At 40.3% G+C, this 17,745-nt stretch overlaps 1 protein-coding gene across 1 annotated transcript in view; it reads left to right on the top strand.

The window, feature by feature from the left end:
• The window catches only part of LOC128381501 (ankyrin-3-like), a 184,176-nt gene that overhangs the window by 101,334 nt on the left and 65,097 nt on the right, over window positions 1–17,745 (top strand). Inside the window, exons 6-18 of the mRNA XM_053341525.1 lie at window positions 1,025–1,210; window positions 1,731–1,754; window position 2,247; window positions 4,635–4,732; window positions 5,771–5,869; window positions 6,780–6,878; window positions 6,985–7,182; window positions 9,734–9,832; window positions 11,865–11,963; window positions 12,908–13,006; window positions 13,527–13,724; window positions 17,100–17,198; window positions 17,400–17,498. Coding sequence (XP_053197500.1) covers window positions 1,025–1,210; window positions 1,731–1,754; window position 2,247; window positions 4,635–4,732; window positions 5,771–5,869; window positions 6,780–6,878; window positions 6,985–7,182; window positions 9,734–9,832; window positions 11,865–11,963; window positions 12,908–13,006; window positions 13,527–13,724; window positions 17,100–17,198; window positions 17,400–17,498 — 1,398 coding nt within the window. The remainder of the gene's footprint in view (window positions 1–1,024; window positions 1,211–1,730; window positions 1,755–2,246; window positions 2,248–4,634; window positions 4,733–5,770; window positions 5,870–6,779; window positions 6,879–6,984; window positions 7,183–9,733; window positions 9,833–11,864; window positions 11,964–12,907; window positions 13,007–13,526; window positions 13,725–17,099; window positions 17,199–17,399; window positions 17,499–17,745) is intronic.

Genomic DNA, 17,745 nt, shown 5'->3' with positions numbered 1-17,745 from the left:
GCTTAAAAAGAACTACTATGAAAGATTGTTTAATCAGTGCTGCTGTCAATCTTTCAAAGATGATCAGGTAAATTTGGCAGGTGTGCATGTCTTGTTTTCTATGGATGACAATGGCTGTATGGACAGGTTTGTTTAGGCTTCTATGATAGTAAACTAAATATTTTTGGATTGTGGACTGTCGGCCGTGACAAAACAACACATTTGAGGATGTTATGTTGGGTTTTGGAGACAGTCATCAGTATTTTTATGGACCAGACACTACAATGTTGTGTCAGAGTCCTGATCAAAACACCCCAGCTTTATAGCACTAGCATGGTGATAGACTCTTTTTAATGTATATATTATAATAATGTTTATTGTATCTGAGGTGAGACTCAAACTCATATTATACATAATGCTTTATTTTTATTCAGACTAACCCAAAATACATCACAATTTACAGTCTAAGTATCTGAAGAATAAATGTATAGATGGAGGAGAGAGGAGAGGAGAGACGAGAGGAGAGGAGGAGAGAGGAGAGGAGGAGAGGAGAGGAGGAGGAGAGAGGAGAGGAGAGAGGAGAGGAGGAGAAGGAAAGAGGGGAGAGGAGGAGGAGGAGAGAGGAGAGGAGGAGAGGAGAGGAGAAGAGAGGAGGAGAGAGGAGAGGAGGAGAGGATGCGAGAAGACAGGAGAGGAGAGGAGGGGAGGAGAGTAGAGAGGAGAGGAGAAGAGGAGGAGAGAGGAGAGGATGAGAAGAGGAGGAGAGAGGAGAGGAGAGGAGGAGGAGAGAGGGGAGAGGAGAGGAGGAGAGAGGAGAGGAGGCGGAGAGAGAGAGGAGAGGAGGAGGAGAGGAATCACAATCTGACAGCTATACTTAAGAAGAAATGAAAATAATAGTTCTTGCAGCTGGGAAGAAGTATCCATGTGGTTTTCCGTGTTGTTGGTCTTTGTGTTGATGGTCTTTGTGTTGATGGTCTTTGTGTTGATGGTCTTTGTGTTGATGGTCTTTGTGTTGATGGTCTTTGTCGTCTCTTCTGGTCCACAGGACGGTTTCACTCCTCTGGCGGTGGCGTTGCAGCAGGGCCATGACCAAGTGGTTTCCCTCCTACTGGAAAACGACACCAAGGGGAAGGTGCGCCTCCCAGCGTTGCACATCGCCGCTCGGAAAGATGACACCAAGGCCGCCGCCCTCCTCCTCCAGAACGACCACAACGCCGACGTGGAGTCCAAGGTAACCTCTCAGTAGGGTCGGCATGACGACGGTAGACCTGTTCTGTCATCGTGTTCGTTACTCTCAACTCAATGGTGCTTTTTTTCCCCCCGATTCCTAAAAAGCATCAAAGTCCCAAAGCATGTTTTTTTTTTTTTTTTCGTGGGATTTTTTTTAATTCACCAAGTGTCTATTTATGTGTCACATCCTTGTTCGGTGCTAGATTTCTTTATTTTTAATTTTTTTTAAATAGTCAAAAATATAAAACTAATAACCAATTTTAAAGGAGCGTTGCACTGTTACTCGTGTCGTATCTCAGTGTGGTCGCCTTTTAGTTCTTTTCATTAACTTTGGCCACATTCTCATAAACCCATCCTACAGCTTCAGTGCAACCATGGTGTTGTTGTTGTAGTTGTTGTGGTGCACTAACCACCCCATTCTCTCCTCCTCCTCCTCCTCTTCCTCCTCCCCCTCCTGCTCCCGCTACTTGTTCCTTTTTCTTACCCTATGGCTTCCCCCCTTTTTACCTTTTCCTTTCTAGATGATGGTGAATAGAACAACAGAGGTATACCTTCTCTTGTCCAATTCTCTCCTTCTCCCTTTTCTCCTCCTCTCCTCCTCTCCTCCTCCTCTCTTTCTCTCCTTCTCCTGTCATAGTCCATTCATGGTCACACCATTGCAAAGCCAAAGCCTTCTGTTTGCTAGCATGAACACTAAATGCTGGCATGGATGCTTTTGCTGCTGACAGCACCTCGTATGTGTGCCTGAATGCATCACGTTTTGACTTTGCTTTATATTGTGTAGTGGCTTTCTGCTTTTGAGAAGAAGGAGAGAAAAAAAACAGACTTCTATCTTCTTAAGAAGTTATTGTAACGTATGCACAATGAGTTAATCTTATCTGTGGAGCTGCTGCTACAGCAAAAAAAGCCTCATTTGCATTCCAGGTGGACCGATATTAAATCTTTTGAAGGGATATATATATATATTAATAAAGTGGCTCCTTGCTGCAGTTGCTGTAGACTGAGGGTATAAAAAAATGCTATACACAAATATTTAGTGTGCATATATTATAGAGCTCAGTTTGCTGCTTTCTGATCATGCCGCAGTGTGTTTAACCTGGAATTACTATTTGTCTTTTAAATATCAGCAGGGTTGGAAAGGTTATAGTTACAGATTACTAATTACTCTATTTAAAATGTAATAAGTAATGTAACTATGTCAATTACTTAATTAAAGTAATGTAACTTATTACATTTGATTACTTTGCAGTCCAGCTGTGTTGTCGTGGATACTGACATGATTTATAAGGGAGATCATTTCTTATAAAGCAACATTTATCTCTCATTGTAAAATGTATTCATTAGTTCAGTTTTAGAATATAAAATAAAGATATTTGATTAATAAAGTCAAAAGTCTGACATGAGCTTAATTGGTACTGTTACTCCAAATAAGCCCACATTATGATTTATTGATTTCAATGAATTAACAACAGCAATGTATGTAATTAGTAGCATGTTAAATCTCAAAGTAATATAACATTTGATTACTTTTTTATTACTTTTAACATGTTAGATATTTAAAAATGAGAAAAAAACCCTCCTGAGAAAAAATAAAATCTTAAAGGTTTGACTTCCTTTGTAATCATCAACATTTTCATAAGTAACTATAATTTAATTACACATTTATTCTTAGTAACTGTAACAGATTACAGTTACATTTATGTTGTAATTAAATTACCATTACATGTAACTAGTTACTTCTTACATGTGTACAGTAGATATGAAGCTCCAGCAAATAGCCTGATCCTTCCATAAAGACATGAAACAGTCTTTATGTTTAACTTCTTCTCTCTCCGTCCACAGTAGCATCTCTTTTTTAATAAAATTTGTGACATCTGTTGACAAGAAAAAAAAATGGTTTTGTTGTTTGTAACTGCTTGAGTGATTGTTTCAAATGTGCAGTAATCTTAATTTTGTTTTATTTATTTATTTTACTGCTGTATTTGCTGTAATTGGGTAATAAGAGAATTTACTGTGCATGTGATCAACAAAGACTCTCATCAAGTTGTCAATGAGAGAAAAAAAAACTCGAGCTGCAGTGACAGTATGTAGATATATAGATTATTTAATTGGATTTTTAAACGTGAAATTGTGCTGACTATGGTTTGAATTAATGCTAATTACTGTCACTTTGCTCACGAAGCAGTTGCATCTGCTTTGATTCTGGATTACATAATTGATAGCATGTTGAATTTACTGTACTTGCGTGTTGCTTTGAATGCGTTAAAAAAAAGAAAAAAAAAGACCCTGAATAAAGACGTTATATTTCTGTTCTGGATGAATACAGTTTGAGAATAGCATCACATAGCACATTATATGCTTATGTTTCATGTCTTAGAGAGGGTTTTTTTTACAGCCATTAAAATTGAGTTTGCTTTGAACTCCTGCAGATGCATGTTCACCTGCATGTGATTTTCCTGTCAGATGAAAGAGGAGTGGGATTTCTTGACATTTATGTAGATACTTAAAACTTAAATAGACACTTTTTTTAGTGTTAAAGTTAATTAAGCTTTCATTGGTCTCACATTCCTTTAAATCTGCATGGTTTTCATTTGACAGGAGCTAAAAAAACACGCTTGTACATTACGATTTCACCCGATCCAGATCACTCAAGAAACAGAGCACTGTAGAAATATATAGATTTAACCCTCCAGTTGTCCTCACGGGTCAAATTGACCCCGTCTCTTTTGACTGTTTCTTCTTTCCTTCCTTCCTCCCTCTTTCTTTCATTTTTCCTTCCTTCCTCCTTTCCTTCCTCCTTTCCTTCCTCCTTTCCTCCCTCCCTCCCTCCTTACTCCTTTCCTTCCTTTCTTCCTTGCCTCCTTCCTTCCTTCCATCCTCCTTTACTTCCTCCCTTCCTTCTCTCCTAAATTCCTTCCTCTTTTCATCCTTACTCCCTCCCTCCCTCCCTCCCTCCTTACTCCTTTCCTTCCTTCTCTCCTTACCTCCTTCCTCTTTTCCTCATTAATCCTTCCCTTCCTTCCTTGCTTCCTTCCTTCCTTCCTTCCCTCCCTCCCTCCTTACTCCTTTCCTTCCTCCCTTCCTTCTCTCCTTACTTCCTTCTTCCTCCTTGAGTCCTTCCTTGACCTGAGGACAACAGGAGGGTTAAAGGAAAATGAAGCACTTTTTTTTATTTTATTGTGTCACTTATTTCAACGCATGTATGAATCCTGCTCAGTTCTGATCTGCTGTGCTGCTGTTAGCCTGCTTTCAGTCAACTGCTACGTAATGTCTCATCATGCTTGGCCCATTGCTCATTATGAGAAACGCTTTACTGCCCTTTTTTCCTCTCTCTTTAATTAATTCTGCTCCTTTTTGTCTGTCTGTCCTGTCTGGTCTGTCTGTCTGTCTGTCTGTCTGTCTGTCTCCTGTCGCCTCTCTCAGAGCGGGTTTCACTCCTCTCCATATTGCGGCGCACTACGGCAATATCAACGTAGCAACGCTCCTGCTTAACAGAGGGCAGCTGTGGACTTCAAGGGCGAGGGTAGGCACACACACACACACACACAGAGAGAGAGAGAGATATAGACCTTTTGAAGTGAGTGAGTTCTTGCAGCAGTGTGAGAGGGCGAGGCAGTATGCAGGAATGTGTGTGTGTGTGTGTATTTCTGTGTGTAAAGTGTGCAGGAATCTAATATTGACATGTGTAATTCTGCAGCTGTCCTTGTCACTCTGCAGGAGAAACATGCACATGGTGGTCTGCATGTTTTATGACCCTATAGATCGTAGGGATCGACTCTCTTAGTGTGTGGGGTGGGGGTGGGGGGGGGGGGGGGGCGTTGGAGGCTAAATGTGTGAATCTGTTCATGTTCAAATCATTTATGTCAATCAGCTCTTTAAATAATCTAAATGTAATTCAATTTTGATGTGTGATAATTTACATTTCCTGGTATTTGCTTCCTACTGTCCTATCCACTTTCTATCCTCTCTAAATGGACAGAACATGTGCTGTGCTAAACTATGTAGGAATTTGTTTTGGTGGCCTTATTTTAAAGACAGACTGACAAAAGACACTTAAAAGCCATTTGTTCTTCATATAGCTAGTTAACTATATAAAAACACCTGAGAAATACAGCTTCACAGTGCATAGTATAATATCCAATCTCCTATTTGTCACTCACTAGGAGGAAAAAAAGAAGGGGAAAAAAACAGGAAAGTGGTCAAACCAGATTGCTGCACTTAAAATGGTCATATTCCTCTAGAGGGGGGATATTTAGCCATTTTCCCTCTGCAATGTCAAAGAGAGCTTGTCTTTGACATTTCTCTAATTGAGTAAGCACATTTCAGACAAGCATTGACTGGCTCTCTGAAATGTGTGCTACAGCTTAGTCCATTCACAAACTGTACAATTATATCTGGTTGTATGGACAATATCATTTTATTAATTATTTAAGAATATGTGACCAATAAGCAGAGTTAGCATTTTCTGTTTTTGGTTCATATTCTGTTATTTTCTACTCAGCAACAACAATATGTTTGTTACTGATAAATGAAATGATGCTTTTTTTTTTTTTTTCATCAGAATGACATCACACCGCTTCACGTAGCATCCAAACGCGGGAACAGTAATATGGTGCGACTGCTGCTGGAGAGAGGGGCCAAGATAGATGCACGGACCAAGGTAATCACACACATCATCTGGACCCTTATGTTGGTATTTAACCCTCCTGTCGTCCTCCCGGGTCAAATTGGATTGTTACTTCTTTCCTTCCTTCTTTCTGTCTGTCCTTCCTCCCTCCCTCCTTCTCTCTTTCCTTCCTCCCTTCCTTCTTTACTTCCCCCTACCTTCCTCCCTCCCCTTCTTTCCTTCCTTCCTTCTTTCCTCTGTCCTTCTTTCCTTCCCCTTACCTTCCTCCCTTCCTTCTTTCCTCTGTCCTCCTTTCCCTTACCTTCCTCCTTTCCTCTTTTTTCTTTCTCCTTTCCTCCCTCCCTCCTACCTTCCTTCATTCCTTCTTCCCTCCATCCTTCCTTCTTTCCTCTGTCCTTCTTCCTTCCTCCCTTCCCATTTTCCTTTCTCCCTCCCTCCCTCCTTCCTTCCTTCTTTCCTCCCTTCTTCCTACCTTTCTTCATTCTTTCTTTCCTCTGTCCTTCCTTCCTTCCTCCCTTCCTTCTTTCCTTTCCTCCTTTCCTCCCTTCCTTCCTTCCTTCCATCCATCCTTCCTCCCTCCCTTCCTTTTTTCTTTTCCTCCTTTCCTACCTTCCTTCTTTCCTCATTCCTTCCTCCCTCCCTTCCTTCCTTCTTCCTACCTTCCTTCCTTGACTTGAGGACAACAGGAGGGTTAATGGGATAAAATGCACTTCATTTCCTATACAGGCTCATACACTAACATCATCTCTACACAGTTGTAGGTTTTCCCACCGTGTATTTTTTGTTTCAGTTATTACAAACAGGACTAAAAGACTCTTGACCACCTGCAGTGTGTTTGCCCCTGCTTGGAGGGATACTGTCAGTGATGCTCTGAAGTTCAAAGATGAACATCAGCCTGAAGCCAGCAGCTAGTTTACTGACAGTCTACTGTTTGTTTGCACAGGATGGTCTGACTCCTCTCCACTGTGGAGCCAGGAGCGGCCATGAGCAGGTGGTGGAGATGCTGCTGGATAGAGGAGCACCGATACTATCAAAGACTAAGGTACGCCTCCAATCTGTCTGTATTTTTACTCCTATCACACTCTTCTCATCTGTCTATCTGGTCTGCCGCTGTCAAAACTCTTCATCCTCCTCCTTATCTCTCCCAGAACGGCCTGTCTCCCCTCCACATGGCGACGCAGGGCGACCACCTGAACTGCGTCCAGCTGCTGCTGCACCACGAGGTTCCCGTTGACGACGTGACCAACGATTACCTGACGGCGCTGCACGTGGCCGCACACTGTGGACACTACAAGGTGGCGAAGGTCATCGTGGATAAAAAGGCCAACCCTAACGCCAAGGCTCTGGTGAGGATGAAGGAGGGGGAAGACAGATGATTCACCTTTAACCCTTTAATCAGACAAACCAAAAGTGAAGGAATGTGAAGATAAAGAGGAGAGAGAGAAAACTTGTCCTGCAGTTTGTTGTCTGCAAGTTTAAGACAAAAACTGTAGAGAGGGGGTTGGATTGGATATAAGGATATGACCAATAAGACTGGTCCTGTATTTCAACTAATACATTTTTTCATCAATATCAGAATTTAATAGATAGGCAAGGCAAGGCAGGAAGGAAGGAAGGAAGGAAGGAAGGAAGGAAGGAAGGAAGGAAGGGAGGGAGGGAGGAAAGAAGGAAGGAATGAGGAAGGAGGGAGGAAGGAGGGAAGGAGGAAGAAAGGAAGGAAGGGAGGAAAGGAGGAGGTGAGGAAGGAAAGAAGGAGAGAAGGAAGGGATGAAGGAAAGGAGGAAGTGAGGAAGGAAGGAAGGAAGGAAGGAAAGAAGGAATAGTCAAATGAGATGGGGTCAATTTGACCCGGGAGGACCACAGGAGGGTTAAAACATACAATTAACCCCCCCCCCCCCCCCACACACACACACACACCCCTCACTAATAATAAAAACAAAGTACAGAAAAATAGAAAGAGAGAAATAAAATGCTAGAACAGAGCATTAAATATAAGATTGTAGCATAAAATAATGATTTGCTTTAAAATCATTAAAAGGACATAGAGTGCAAATGAAAGATTAAAATGTAAAGTGCTTTAAAATAAAGAGCTCAATCATAATAAGCACAGCTCGGAGAAGAGAAGTGTTTTTAACCTGGATTTAAAAATGTTCACAGTTGGGACTGATAGAAAAAATCATATTTCTTCCCTTTTTCATAAGCTGCAGCCTGACAGAGCTCTAGGATCGTTAAAAATGACAAATCACATGCAGTGTGAAGCTGGATGTTGTAGACGTTTGGCAGAAGTCAAAGCGGAAATATTTGTTTGACTGCTTTTCAAGGAGTTTTTTTTTCCTCTTTTGTCCCACACTAATGAATGGAAACACATTTTATGGACTGATCGTTGACTTAAAATAGTCTCATTTAACTTCACTTTACGTTAATGTATTTGCATTCAGCTGAGATTGAGCGATGTTTAAAGCGTTGTGGAGATATTCTGAGCTCCATCCAAGATTACTGGTGCAATTTTTTATGGAAAGTTGGACTTCGAGGCTCATTTAAAACAAGGGACCAACCTGTTAAAATAAAATACCTGCATTAATGCAATGAGGTGTGTATCTAAAAATAAAGGGAATAGAAACATACAGTTATTTATATTGAATTGAAGCTGCAGACTAGTGTTGCTCGAGGTTGTGGCAGTTTGATGATATCTGTTGTAGTTAAGTCTTGATTATTTTATCTCATAAACAAGAAAACAAACACATTTCTTCCCTTCTTTCCTGTGATTTTAAAAAAAATTTGGGGGGGGTTCTTCCTTCATTAAACCTGCATTTATATGAATAATAGAGTTATTAGAGTTATTGGGGAGAAAAAGACAGATCACAGGAGAGAGAGAGAGAGAGACAGAGAGAGAGAGAGAGAGAGAGAACACGAAGAGCAAATGAATGAAGGAAACAGACAAAATAAAAAAGCAAACAAACACATTTCTTCCCTTCTTTCCTGTCACTTTTATTTTTTTCGGGGGCGGGGGGGGGTGTTTTCTTCCTTCATTAAACCTGCATTTTGTTTATATGAATAATAGAGTTATTAGGGTCTTTGATGGGGAGAAAAGACAGATCACAGGAGAGAGATAGACAGAGAGAGAGAGAGAGACAGAGAGAGAGAGGGAGGGAGGGAGAGAGAGAGAGAGAGAGAGAGAGAGAGAACACGAAGAGCAAATGAATGAAGGAAACAGACAAGGAGGCAGAAGGAGACTTTAAAGCCGTGGCCACTGTCTTGGCGTGAAGACAGACATCTCTGTGCTGTAATGGGAGAAGTCTGGGTGTGGTTAGAGCTCTGGGACTTTATAGACAGAGAGAATGAGAAGGGGGGGGGAGAAAAAAAAAGGACATGGAGAGGAAAATGAAGTCATAGGATTGAGCCAGAAACCTCAAAGTTAGGAGAGGAAGAGAGAGAGAGAGAGAGAGAGAGAGAGAGAGAGAGAGAGAGAGAGAGAGAGGGGAAGGAGGGAGGTAGAGTGTACGTGTTGGCGAGAGTGGAGAGTGAGTGTAAAGTATCTGTTTCACTTCAGCATACTTTGTTTTTGTTTGTTTGTTGTTGTTGTTGTTTTTTTGGGTTACAGCTTAAAGTTGAGTCAGTTATTTCCACACATTGCCTGTTGGGTTTGTATTGAGGAGGGGGGAGGTAGAGAGAGAGAGGTAGAGAGAAAGAGTGAAAAAAGAGGGTGGAAAAAAGAAAAAAGGTCTCTCTCTTTGTACTGTATTTTCCATCTGGCGTTCCAGATTTGTCTTCAGCCGGCTCCGCAAGTCCTACAAAGACACACACAAAGAGAGTTTTTTTTTACCTTTTTCTCTTTTTTTTTCTTATTTTTTCTTTCCCAAAATGTGTATATTTATATTTTTGTTGTGTGTGTTGTAGAATGGTTTCACTCCTCTGCACATTGCCTGCAAGAAAAACAGAGTCAAGGTGATGGAGCTACTTCTGAAGCATGGAGCGTCTATACAGGCAGTCACTGAGGTAGGTGTGTGTGTGCGTGTGTGTGTGTGTGTGTGTGTGTGTGTGTGTGTACTGTATGTGTGTGTGTGTGTGTGTGTACATCTCGGGAACAGTATAACATGTTTGCAGTTTGACAGCGACGGTGTCTGGAGCTGAAGTAGCTTCTTTAAACTTCCGGGTGCATCACTGGAAAGAGAGAGAGAGAGAGTCCTGTTTCTTCTTCTTTCTTTTTTTGTCTCCACCTGGATTAAATTTACTCCTAATCTGAGCCTGATACTAACTAAGACTAAAATGTTCACATACAGTAAAATACCTTATTTACTCATGTATTTCCTGCTGCTGCTGTCATTATATACTGTAGTTTTAGTGTATTTAGCTAAAACTACACTAGAAGAGAGGATTGTAGTGAATATGTGTTGGGTTGCTCAATTTACCTAAAACAGTTGGATTTTTTTTGACCATATATAACTAACTATATATCATTTTGACCATATATAACCTTATATAACTAACTATATCTTATAGGGAACTTTTTGGGCAAGGCATTTCAACAACAAGGCAATTCAAAGTGCTTTAAATAAAACATAAAATGCATAAAGACAGCATATAAATGTAACATATGCTTTTTGTCTCTCCACCTGGATTAAATTTGCTCCTAATCTGAGCCTGATACTAACTAGGATTTAAATGTTCACATACAGTAAAACACCTTATTTACTCATGTATTTCCTGCTGCTGCTGTCATATATTATTTACAGTACTGTAGGTTTAGTGTATTTAGCTAAAACTACAGTGGAAGAGTACCAAAAGGTGCAGTGAATATGTTTTGGGTTGCTCAGTTTACCTAAAAGTTGGATTTTTTTTGACCATATTAAACTCTCTTATATCTTATAGGGAATGTTTTGTTTTTTGGGCAAGGCATTTCAACAACAAGGCAATTCAAAGTGCTTTACATAAAACATAAAATGCATCAAGACAGGATATAAAAGCAACATATGCTGAAAAAAACTAGACATTTAAATATGACTAAAATCTGAGCCTGATACTAACTAAGACTCACGTTCAGTAAAACACCTTATTTACTCATTTATTGTCAGCTGCTGCTATCATTTAGCAACATATGCTGAAAAAACAGGCATTTAAACTGGAATTAAAATGAAGCTCAAATAGAATAAGACAAGATAAAAGAAGGAGAATAAAAAGTTAAAGTGCAGTTGTGGAGTGTGAGATATTAACCCCTGAAATTTGGGTTTAATAATAAAAAGCAATTGCAAACAGAGTGAGAGTTGGAGCAGATCTGCAGTCTTCTGGGAGTTAGTTCCAGATATATGGAGCATAAAAACTGAACTGCTGCTTCTCCAGGTTTAGTTTTAACTCTGGGGGACAGAAAGCGGCCTACCTGACCCCATCCAGACCACCTGATGAGAGGTCTGGATGGTTCATACAGTAACGTAGCAGCACATCAGAAATATATGTGTACACCAGCAGAGACAGGAAGTGTAAAGATCTGAGAGCTGCAGTGATATGATCCACCGGACTAACAACCAGCTGCTTGAATGCTTTTGAGTTTATAAATAAAACTACATATTATACCAGCTCTGACTCTTACAGAGCAGTTTAGCTAAGTAGACATCTGTGCACATTTTTCTTATTGTCAACAAATTGCATCACTGTTAAGATTTGTTAGCCTGACTATTCATTCCTACTGGAGATGAAAACCTTTTAAAAATGGAGTTTCAATTTCAAGAAAGGACTCAATTCATTTTATATAAATAGCTAGGCCCTTTAGCTCTTAGCAAGAGGCACTCAAACAGGAAGAAAGGATGCATTTATTGGAGGTTTTTTTCAGTATAATGTGTGTCTTCATGATTATAGCTTGCTCTATAGCACAGAGGAATGAGAGTATGTCCTACTTTTTACATATTAGACGGTAAGATGGACTAAAATGATGAGTCTGTGTGTTTGTATGTGTGAGACTAACTGGATACTATATAACAGGTCATTTCCTCTTTTTAATTTCCTCTCATCTCTTCTGTGTCTCTCTCTCCACCAGTCCGGTCTGACTCCCATCCACGTTGCAGCGTTTATGGGACACGAAAACATCGTCCACCAGCTAATCAACCACGGAGCTTCGTCAAACACGAGCAATGTGGTGAGTTCTGAATAAAAAAAACTTGAACTTTTCTTTCTCTCTGTCTCGACAAGAAGGGAAAACAGCAGAATGATGAAAATGTGATTTTTTTTTTTCATCTTTTAGCGGCTTATAAGAGATCCGTTTATAATCAATAAAAGCGTGATTGTCTGTCCTCTGTGCCTGAGAGAAACAACGTGACAAGGCATGTTCACAGAGGGGTTTTTTTCCTAGAAACTGAGCATTTGATGACATAGAAAGAGACTTGAGTAATGCAAACGCTATCCTACATTACTTACCTTCTGTTACTGGATCAGGCAGCGAAGAAAAACATCAAGCAGGAAGGAGAAAAGGAAATATTAATATGTGGAGGGAAAGAATCTCTCAGTCAGTCATCTTGTCCATCATCGATCTACTATATAGGAGCTAGAAACTGTAATACTGATCCCGTTAAACCACATTAAAGGAGAAGGAGAGGAATAAAGAGAAGAGAGGGGGGGGGCAGATTGGAGAAAAGGCCTGAGATGAGTAATGAGCAAACAGAGCAAAAACCAGAGAGAGGGGGAAAGAGAGAGAGAGAGAGAGAGAGAAAGGGAAAGAGGGGGGAAAAGAGTAACTGCACAGGCAACTCTTCAACCCCAAGTATTTGGTCGCCCACGCCGTGTCTGTGGCCAGGTTACCGTAGAAACGGAGCATTATGGGACGTCATTATGGTTGGGTGTGGAAAGTGAGGGGGTCTCTCTCTTTCTCTCTGCCTCTCCTTCTCTCTCTGTACATCTTAAAAGAAAAGAAAGGGAGTTTCCTTCCGCAGCATTTTGAAAATTGAATTTTTTCATCTGTGTGACTGTGGTGATAATAGAGAGAAAGTGAGAAAGAGAGAGGGAGGAATTTAGAGGAAAGGGAATTGGAATAACTTTGTGTGTGTGTGTGTGTGTGTGTGTGTTGTGTTTGTGTGTGTTCTCCAGAGAGGGGAGACGGCGCTCCACATGGCAGCGAGGGCAGGACAGTCTAATGTGGTCCGATATCTGGTCCAGAACGGAGCACAAGTCGATGCCAAGGCCAAGGTAGTGTGTGTGTGTGTGTGTGTCTGTGTCTGTGTCTGTGTGTAATTCACAATACAATTAGATTAAAATGAGATTAATTGAAAGCACATTGAACCTATCCTGTGTGTTTGTGCTGTTATGTCTTTGCTAAAGTGTAATTAATGAATTATAATAGTTTTCAGTTTGAGGGTTTTTCCTCTTAATGTTTTATGAGAAGAAAATTAAACTTGATGGAAGACTTTTTTTCATTTTTTCATGTAGCTTCATTAATATTTAGATTTTTTGACCACATAAAAAATATCAGAATTTTCCTAATCACCTAAAATTAACCCTTAAATGGCCTTTTTCCCCAATATTATACAAGCAAAGCTATTATGATGGCAAACTGTCACTTATAGTTGTATAAATATCCTAAATGGAGATAGAAATTTAGTCTAAAATGGCCATTAATAAGAATAATTTTAATAGGTTTTACTCTAAAGGTCAACACAACAGCTAATATCAGCTTGTAATCTATATTTTTTTTTATATTTGACCCCAGGACGATCAGACTCCGCTGCATATCTCAAGCCGTCTCGGAAAGCAAGACATCGTCCACCAGCTGATGGCCAACGGAGCGGACCCGGACGCCACGACGAGCTCCGGATACACACCTTTACACCTGGCGGCCAGAGAGGGACACAGAGACGTGGCCTCAGCACTGCTGGACAAAGGAGCTAGTCTGGACATCACTACCAAGGTAAGCTCATTCATCTGATGTGTGGAGACGGATACTACTCAGACACAGCTAAACATTTGTAACACACATTACTTCACCAGTAGATGCTGACAAAAAACCAAGAATAGAAAAGAGACAACTAGTAACTGGCTCGTCTGCTCAAATAGGGACTAACCAATACTGGGTTTTTGGGGCCGATGTCGATACTGATATTAGGGAGTAAGAAAACTTCCATATATCCATACATCAGCTGATAACAATAAATACATAAGCACACATTTTTCTCAATGATCCCTCAAATTTGGTTAAAACTTTGTAATTTGAGTCAACTTTATGTTATAAAATGACATCAGTTCAAGAAACAGTAAAACTGCAGTGGAAATTTTATATTTATTTATAATTAACTATTAAAAAACTATAATTATCTACTATTATCTATTATAATTAACTAAACGAAGTAAAAAAAATGGAAAGAAAAAAATAGAAGAGCAGCAATAAGAAAAAGCATAAAGAATAATGAATAAGTTGAAAAACAATAGTAAAAAATATATAATAAAATAATCATTACATTATTTACAAGAGTAATATTGGTATTGAGTGATAATAAACCAGAGATGATATTATTATTGCACAGATTAAAGTGAAAGAAAATTATGTATATTATGTATATTGCTCAGTTGAATAGAAGAGAATAATTATAATTACCTATAAATAAGGAACAACACATAAACATATATACACATTAACCCTCCTGTTGTCCTCGAGTCAAGGAAGGAAGGGAAGAAGGAAGAAGGAAGGAAGAGAGGATGGAAGGAAGAAGGAAGGATGGAAGGGAGGGAGAAGGACAGAAGGAAGGATGGAAGGGAGGAAGGAAGAAGGAAGGGAGGGAGGGAGGGAGGGAGGAAGGGAGGAAGAAGGAAGGAAGGGAGGGAGGAAAGAAGGAAAGGAGGGAGGAAGAAGGAAGGATGGAAAGGAGGAAGAAGGAAGGGAGGGAGGAAAGAAGGAAAGGAGGGAGGATGAAGGGAGGAAGGAAGGAAGGAAGGAAGGAGGGAGGGAGGAAGGACAGACAGAAGAAAGGAAAGAAGGAACAGTCAAAACAGATCGGGTCAATTTAACAATAAATGGCACAGCATCAGAATAGCACTAATTCAGTTGTTAGACATTAAATGGAGAAAAGGTTGCCAGATTTTAAAAAAAGATTTCCTCTTTAGCAGATACAATGTACCTGATTTTCTCCGAGTGTAAATACATTTCCCAGTTCTCTAAACCACATTTCAAATATAGGAGCCCTTTCAGATTTCCAGGACTGTAAATTAGTTTTCTGGCTAACAATGTCGAAAGAGAAATAGCCTTATTAGCTTCACAACTACTACTACTACTCACATTGTCTGGATTGGCCACCCCAAACAACACGGTGAATGGGTCTGGGTTACATGGATGATTAAAGGCCTTAGTGAAGAACTCAAACAAGCCGCCCCACAGTGATTGAAGCTTATGACATGACAAGAATAAGTGGGATAGTGTCTCTTCTTCGGCAGGCAGTCGGGTGTTTTACCTTACATCCCAAAAGCATTGTAACAGTGCTGAATCTACTATGCAGTGACTGAATCTGACCTCCATGTCTTCAGTGTCCAGCAGCCAGTGTTTATTCCTACGGTGTGTAAATGAATAGCTAGCGTAGCGTACAGCTGTAGATCTGCTGCTGCTGCTGCTGCTGCTGTGTTACTGCCAGACTGTTGCAGGCAGCACCTCCATAAAACTTCAGGAGTGAGCAACACCAGTTACAGTTGACTGTCTGCCAATGGGTGAGCTGGGTCAAAAGAAGTTCTCTAGAGTCTGTTCCTGGAGTGGGTTTTTTTTTTTTTTTTTTTTTGTAATGCATTACTCATTTGAAAACATCAATTTAAACTGCAACAGAGCGTTTTATGGCTTTTATGGTTTATATTCAACATAGAGGAAAGTCCCTTAACTCTAAACACTGGATTTGGCAAACCAAAGGAAGGGTCCACTCATCGCCCTAATATTAAATCTAACAACCAGGAGCCAATAAATTTAAATATACGTTTTTTGATTTTATTAATTAATTAATTTTGTTTTTATCTATATAATGATTGGCAGTGTTTAACCTTCCTGTCGTCCTGCCGGGTCAAATTGACCCCATCTCTTTTGACTGTTCCTTCTTTCCTTCCTCTTTCTTTAATTTTTCCTTCGTTCTTCCCCTCCTTCCCTCTTTCCATACTTCTTTCTTCATTTACTTCCTTCCTCATTCCCTTCCTCCCTTCTCTCCTTCCTTCCTTCCTCTTTTCTTCCCTACCTCCTTACTCCTTCCTTCCTTATTTCCTCCCTTCCTTCCTTCCTTCCTTCTTTCCTCCCTTCCTCCCTCCCTTCCTTCCTTCCTTCCTTCTTTCTTCCCGTCCTCCCTCCCTTCCTTCCTTCCTTCCTTCCTTTCTTCATTCTTCCCTTCCTTCCTTCCTTCCTTTCTTCCCTTCCTTGACCTGAGGACAACAGCAGAGTTAAAAATCTTCAGTATTAACTATTATAAATCATCAATCTTCATAGTTAGTGGTGTAACTCAACCTTTCCATGATGATGCAGTATGGTTTTTGCTACCACATGACATAAAGTGAGCATAACAAAGAAGAATAGAAACTCTCAGTCCCTGCTGTACTCGAGAGGCAAGTGTTTTTTCAAGAGGCCTAGAGGGCTGGTGGGTGTTTGCCTTTTAGTGTTGTTACTATTCATATTGATCCCCCCGCAGAGGGCCGTAAAGATAAAACATTACTTAATGCTCCAATAAAGGGTGGATGTGGATGAAGCAGAAATCTGGCCAATTTTTTTTAATAATGTCAGTGTGGCTTTTAAAAAAAGGTTGCATATATGTCCTTTATTTATGGATGACAGATATGGATATTTACACAGGGAAACAGTCTGGCTTCTGTCAAGTTACTAAACCCCTCTGCACATACAATACACATGTGCAAACACACACACACACACACACACACACACACACACACAAAGGTTGGCCCGGTTGGTTTTTTGAACTACGGTCACGGATCTGCGTTGCCTCACAGCTGAAGAATCTGATGTAACACACACACACACACACACACACATCCAATTTCATTCCTTCCACACCCGCGGCCCTTATTGTTTCTCATCATTTTTTAAGCACCGAGTAATCAATTCCCCATGTTGTCATGACATAACGCCACAAATGAATCAATTATATGTGATTAAACACACATGGTGTAGAGAATAAATGGAGAGCTAGCCTTCCAAATCACTCTACTAAATAGTCACTAGTAGCTGAATTATTAGCAGTGTTTTTAATTATCATAGCACAGAGTAGAGTTTGTGTTAATGTCATTTTTTTCCCCTGTCGTGTCTTTGCAGAAGGGCTTCACTCCTTTGCATGTAGCAGCAAAGTACGGGAAGATCGAGGTAGCTAACTTGCTGCTGCAGAAGAACGCTCCACCTGATGCTGCTGGGAAGGTAACGCACTTTTAAGCCTCAAAAAGAGACACAAAAAGAGAGTGTTTGAGCACTTTTAATTTATATGCACTCTCACCTGTGCACAGTATCATATTATCTGACTCTGTGTTGCTTCCACAGTATATTATCTTTATCACTTTAATCTGTATATCACCTTCTAACAATACTTGTGTACATCTATGTGTGTGTGTGTGTGTTCAGAGTGGACTAACTCCACTGCATGTAGCAGCACACTATGATAACCAGAAGGTGGCGCTGCTCTTGCTCAACCAGGGGGCTTCACCGCACGCTGCTGCCAAGGTAAGAGTCAGTCAAAGTGTTTGTGTTCATAGGAGGTTAGATTGAATGTTACTTAATGCATTAATGCACCAAAACCTCTCTCTCGCTCTTTCGCTCTCTCTAATTTGGCTCTGGATGAAAGCAGGCTGACCTAGATTCAGTCACCCACATGCACTTTGTTTTATGGTGAACCAGCTCTTCCACGCTGAAAGCATCCACCCAGAAAGAGCTGACGCTGAAATCAACAAAGCCTCAATAACTTTAATTT

This window comes from Scomber japonicus, chromosome 20 (assembly GCF_027409825.1).
Source record: "Scomber japonicus isolate fScoJap1 chromosome 20, fScoJap1.pri, whole genome shotgun sequence".
Classification (NCBI taxonomy): Eukaryota; Metazoa; Chordata; class Actinopteri; order Scombriformes; family Scombridae; genus Scomber; species Scomber japonicus.
This window is presented reverse-complemented; position numbering and strand designations above follow the sequence as displayed.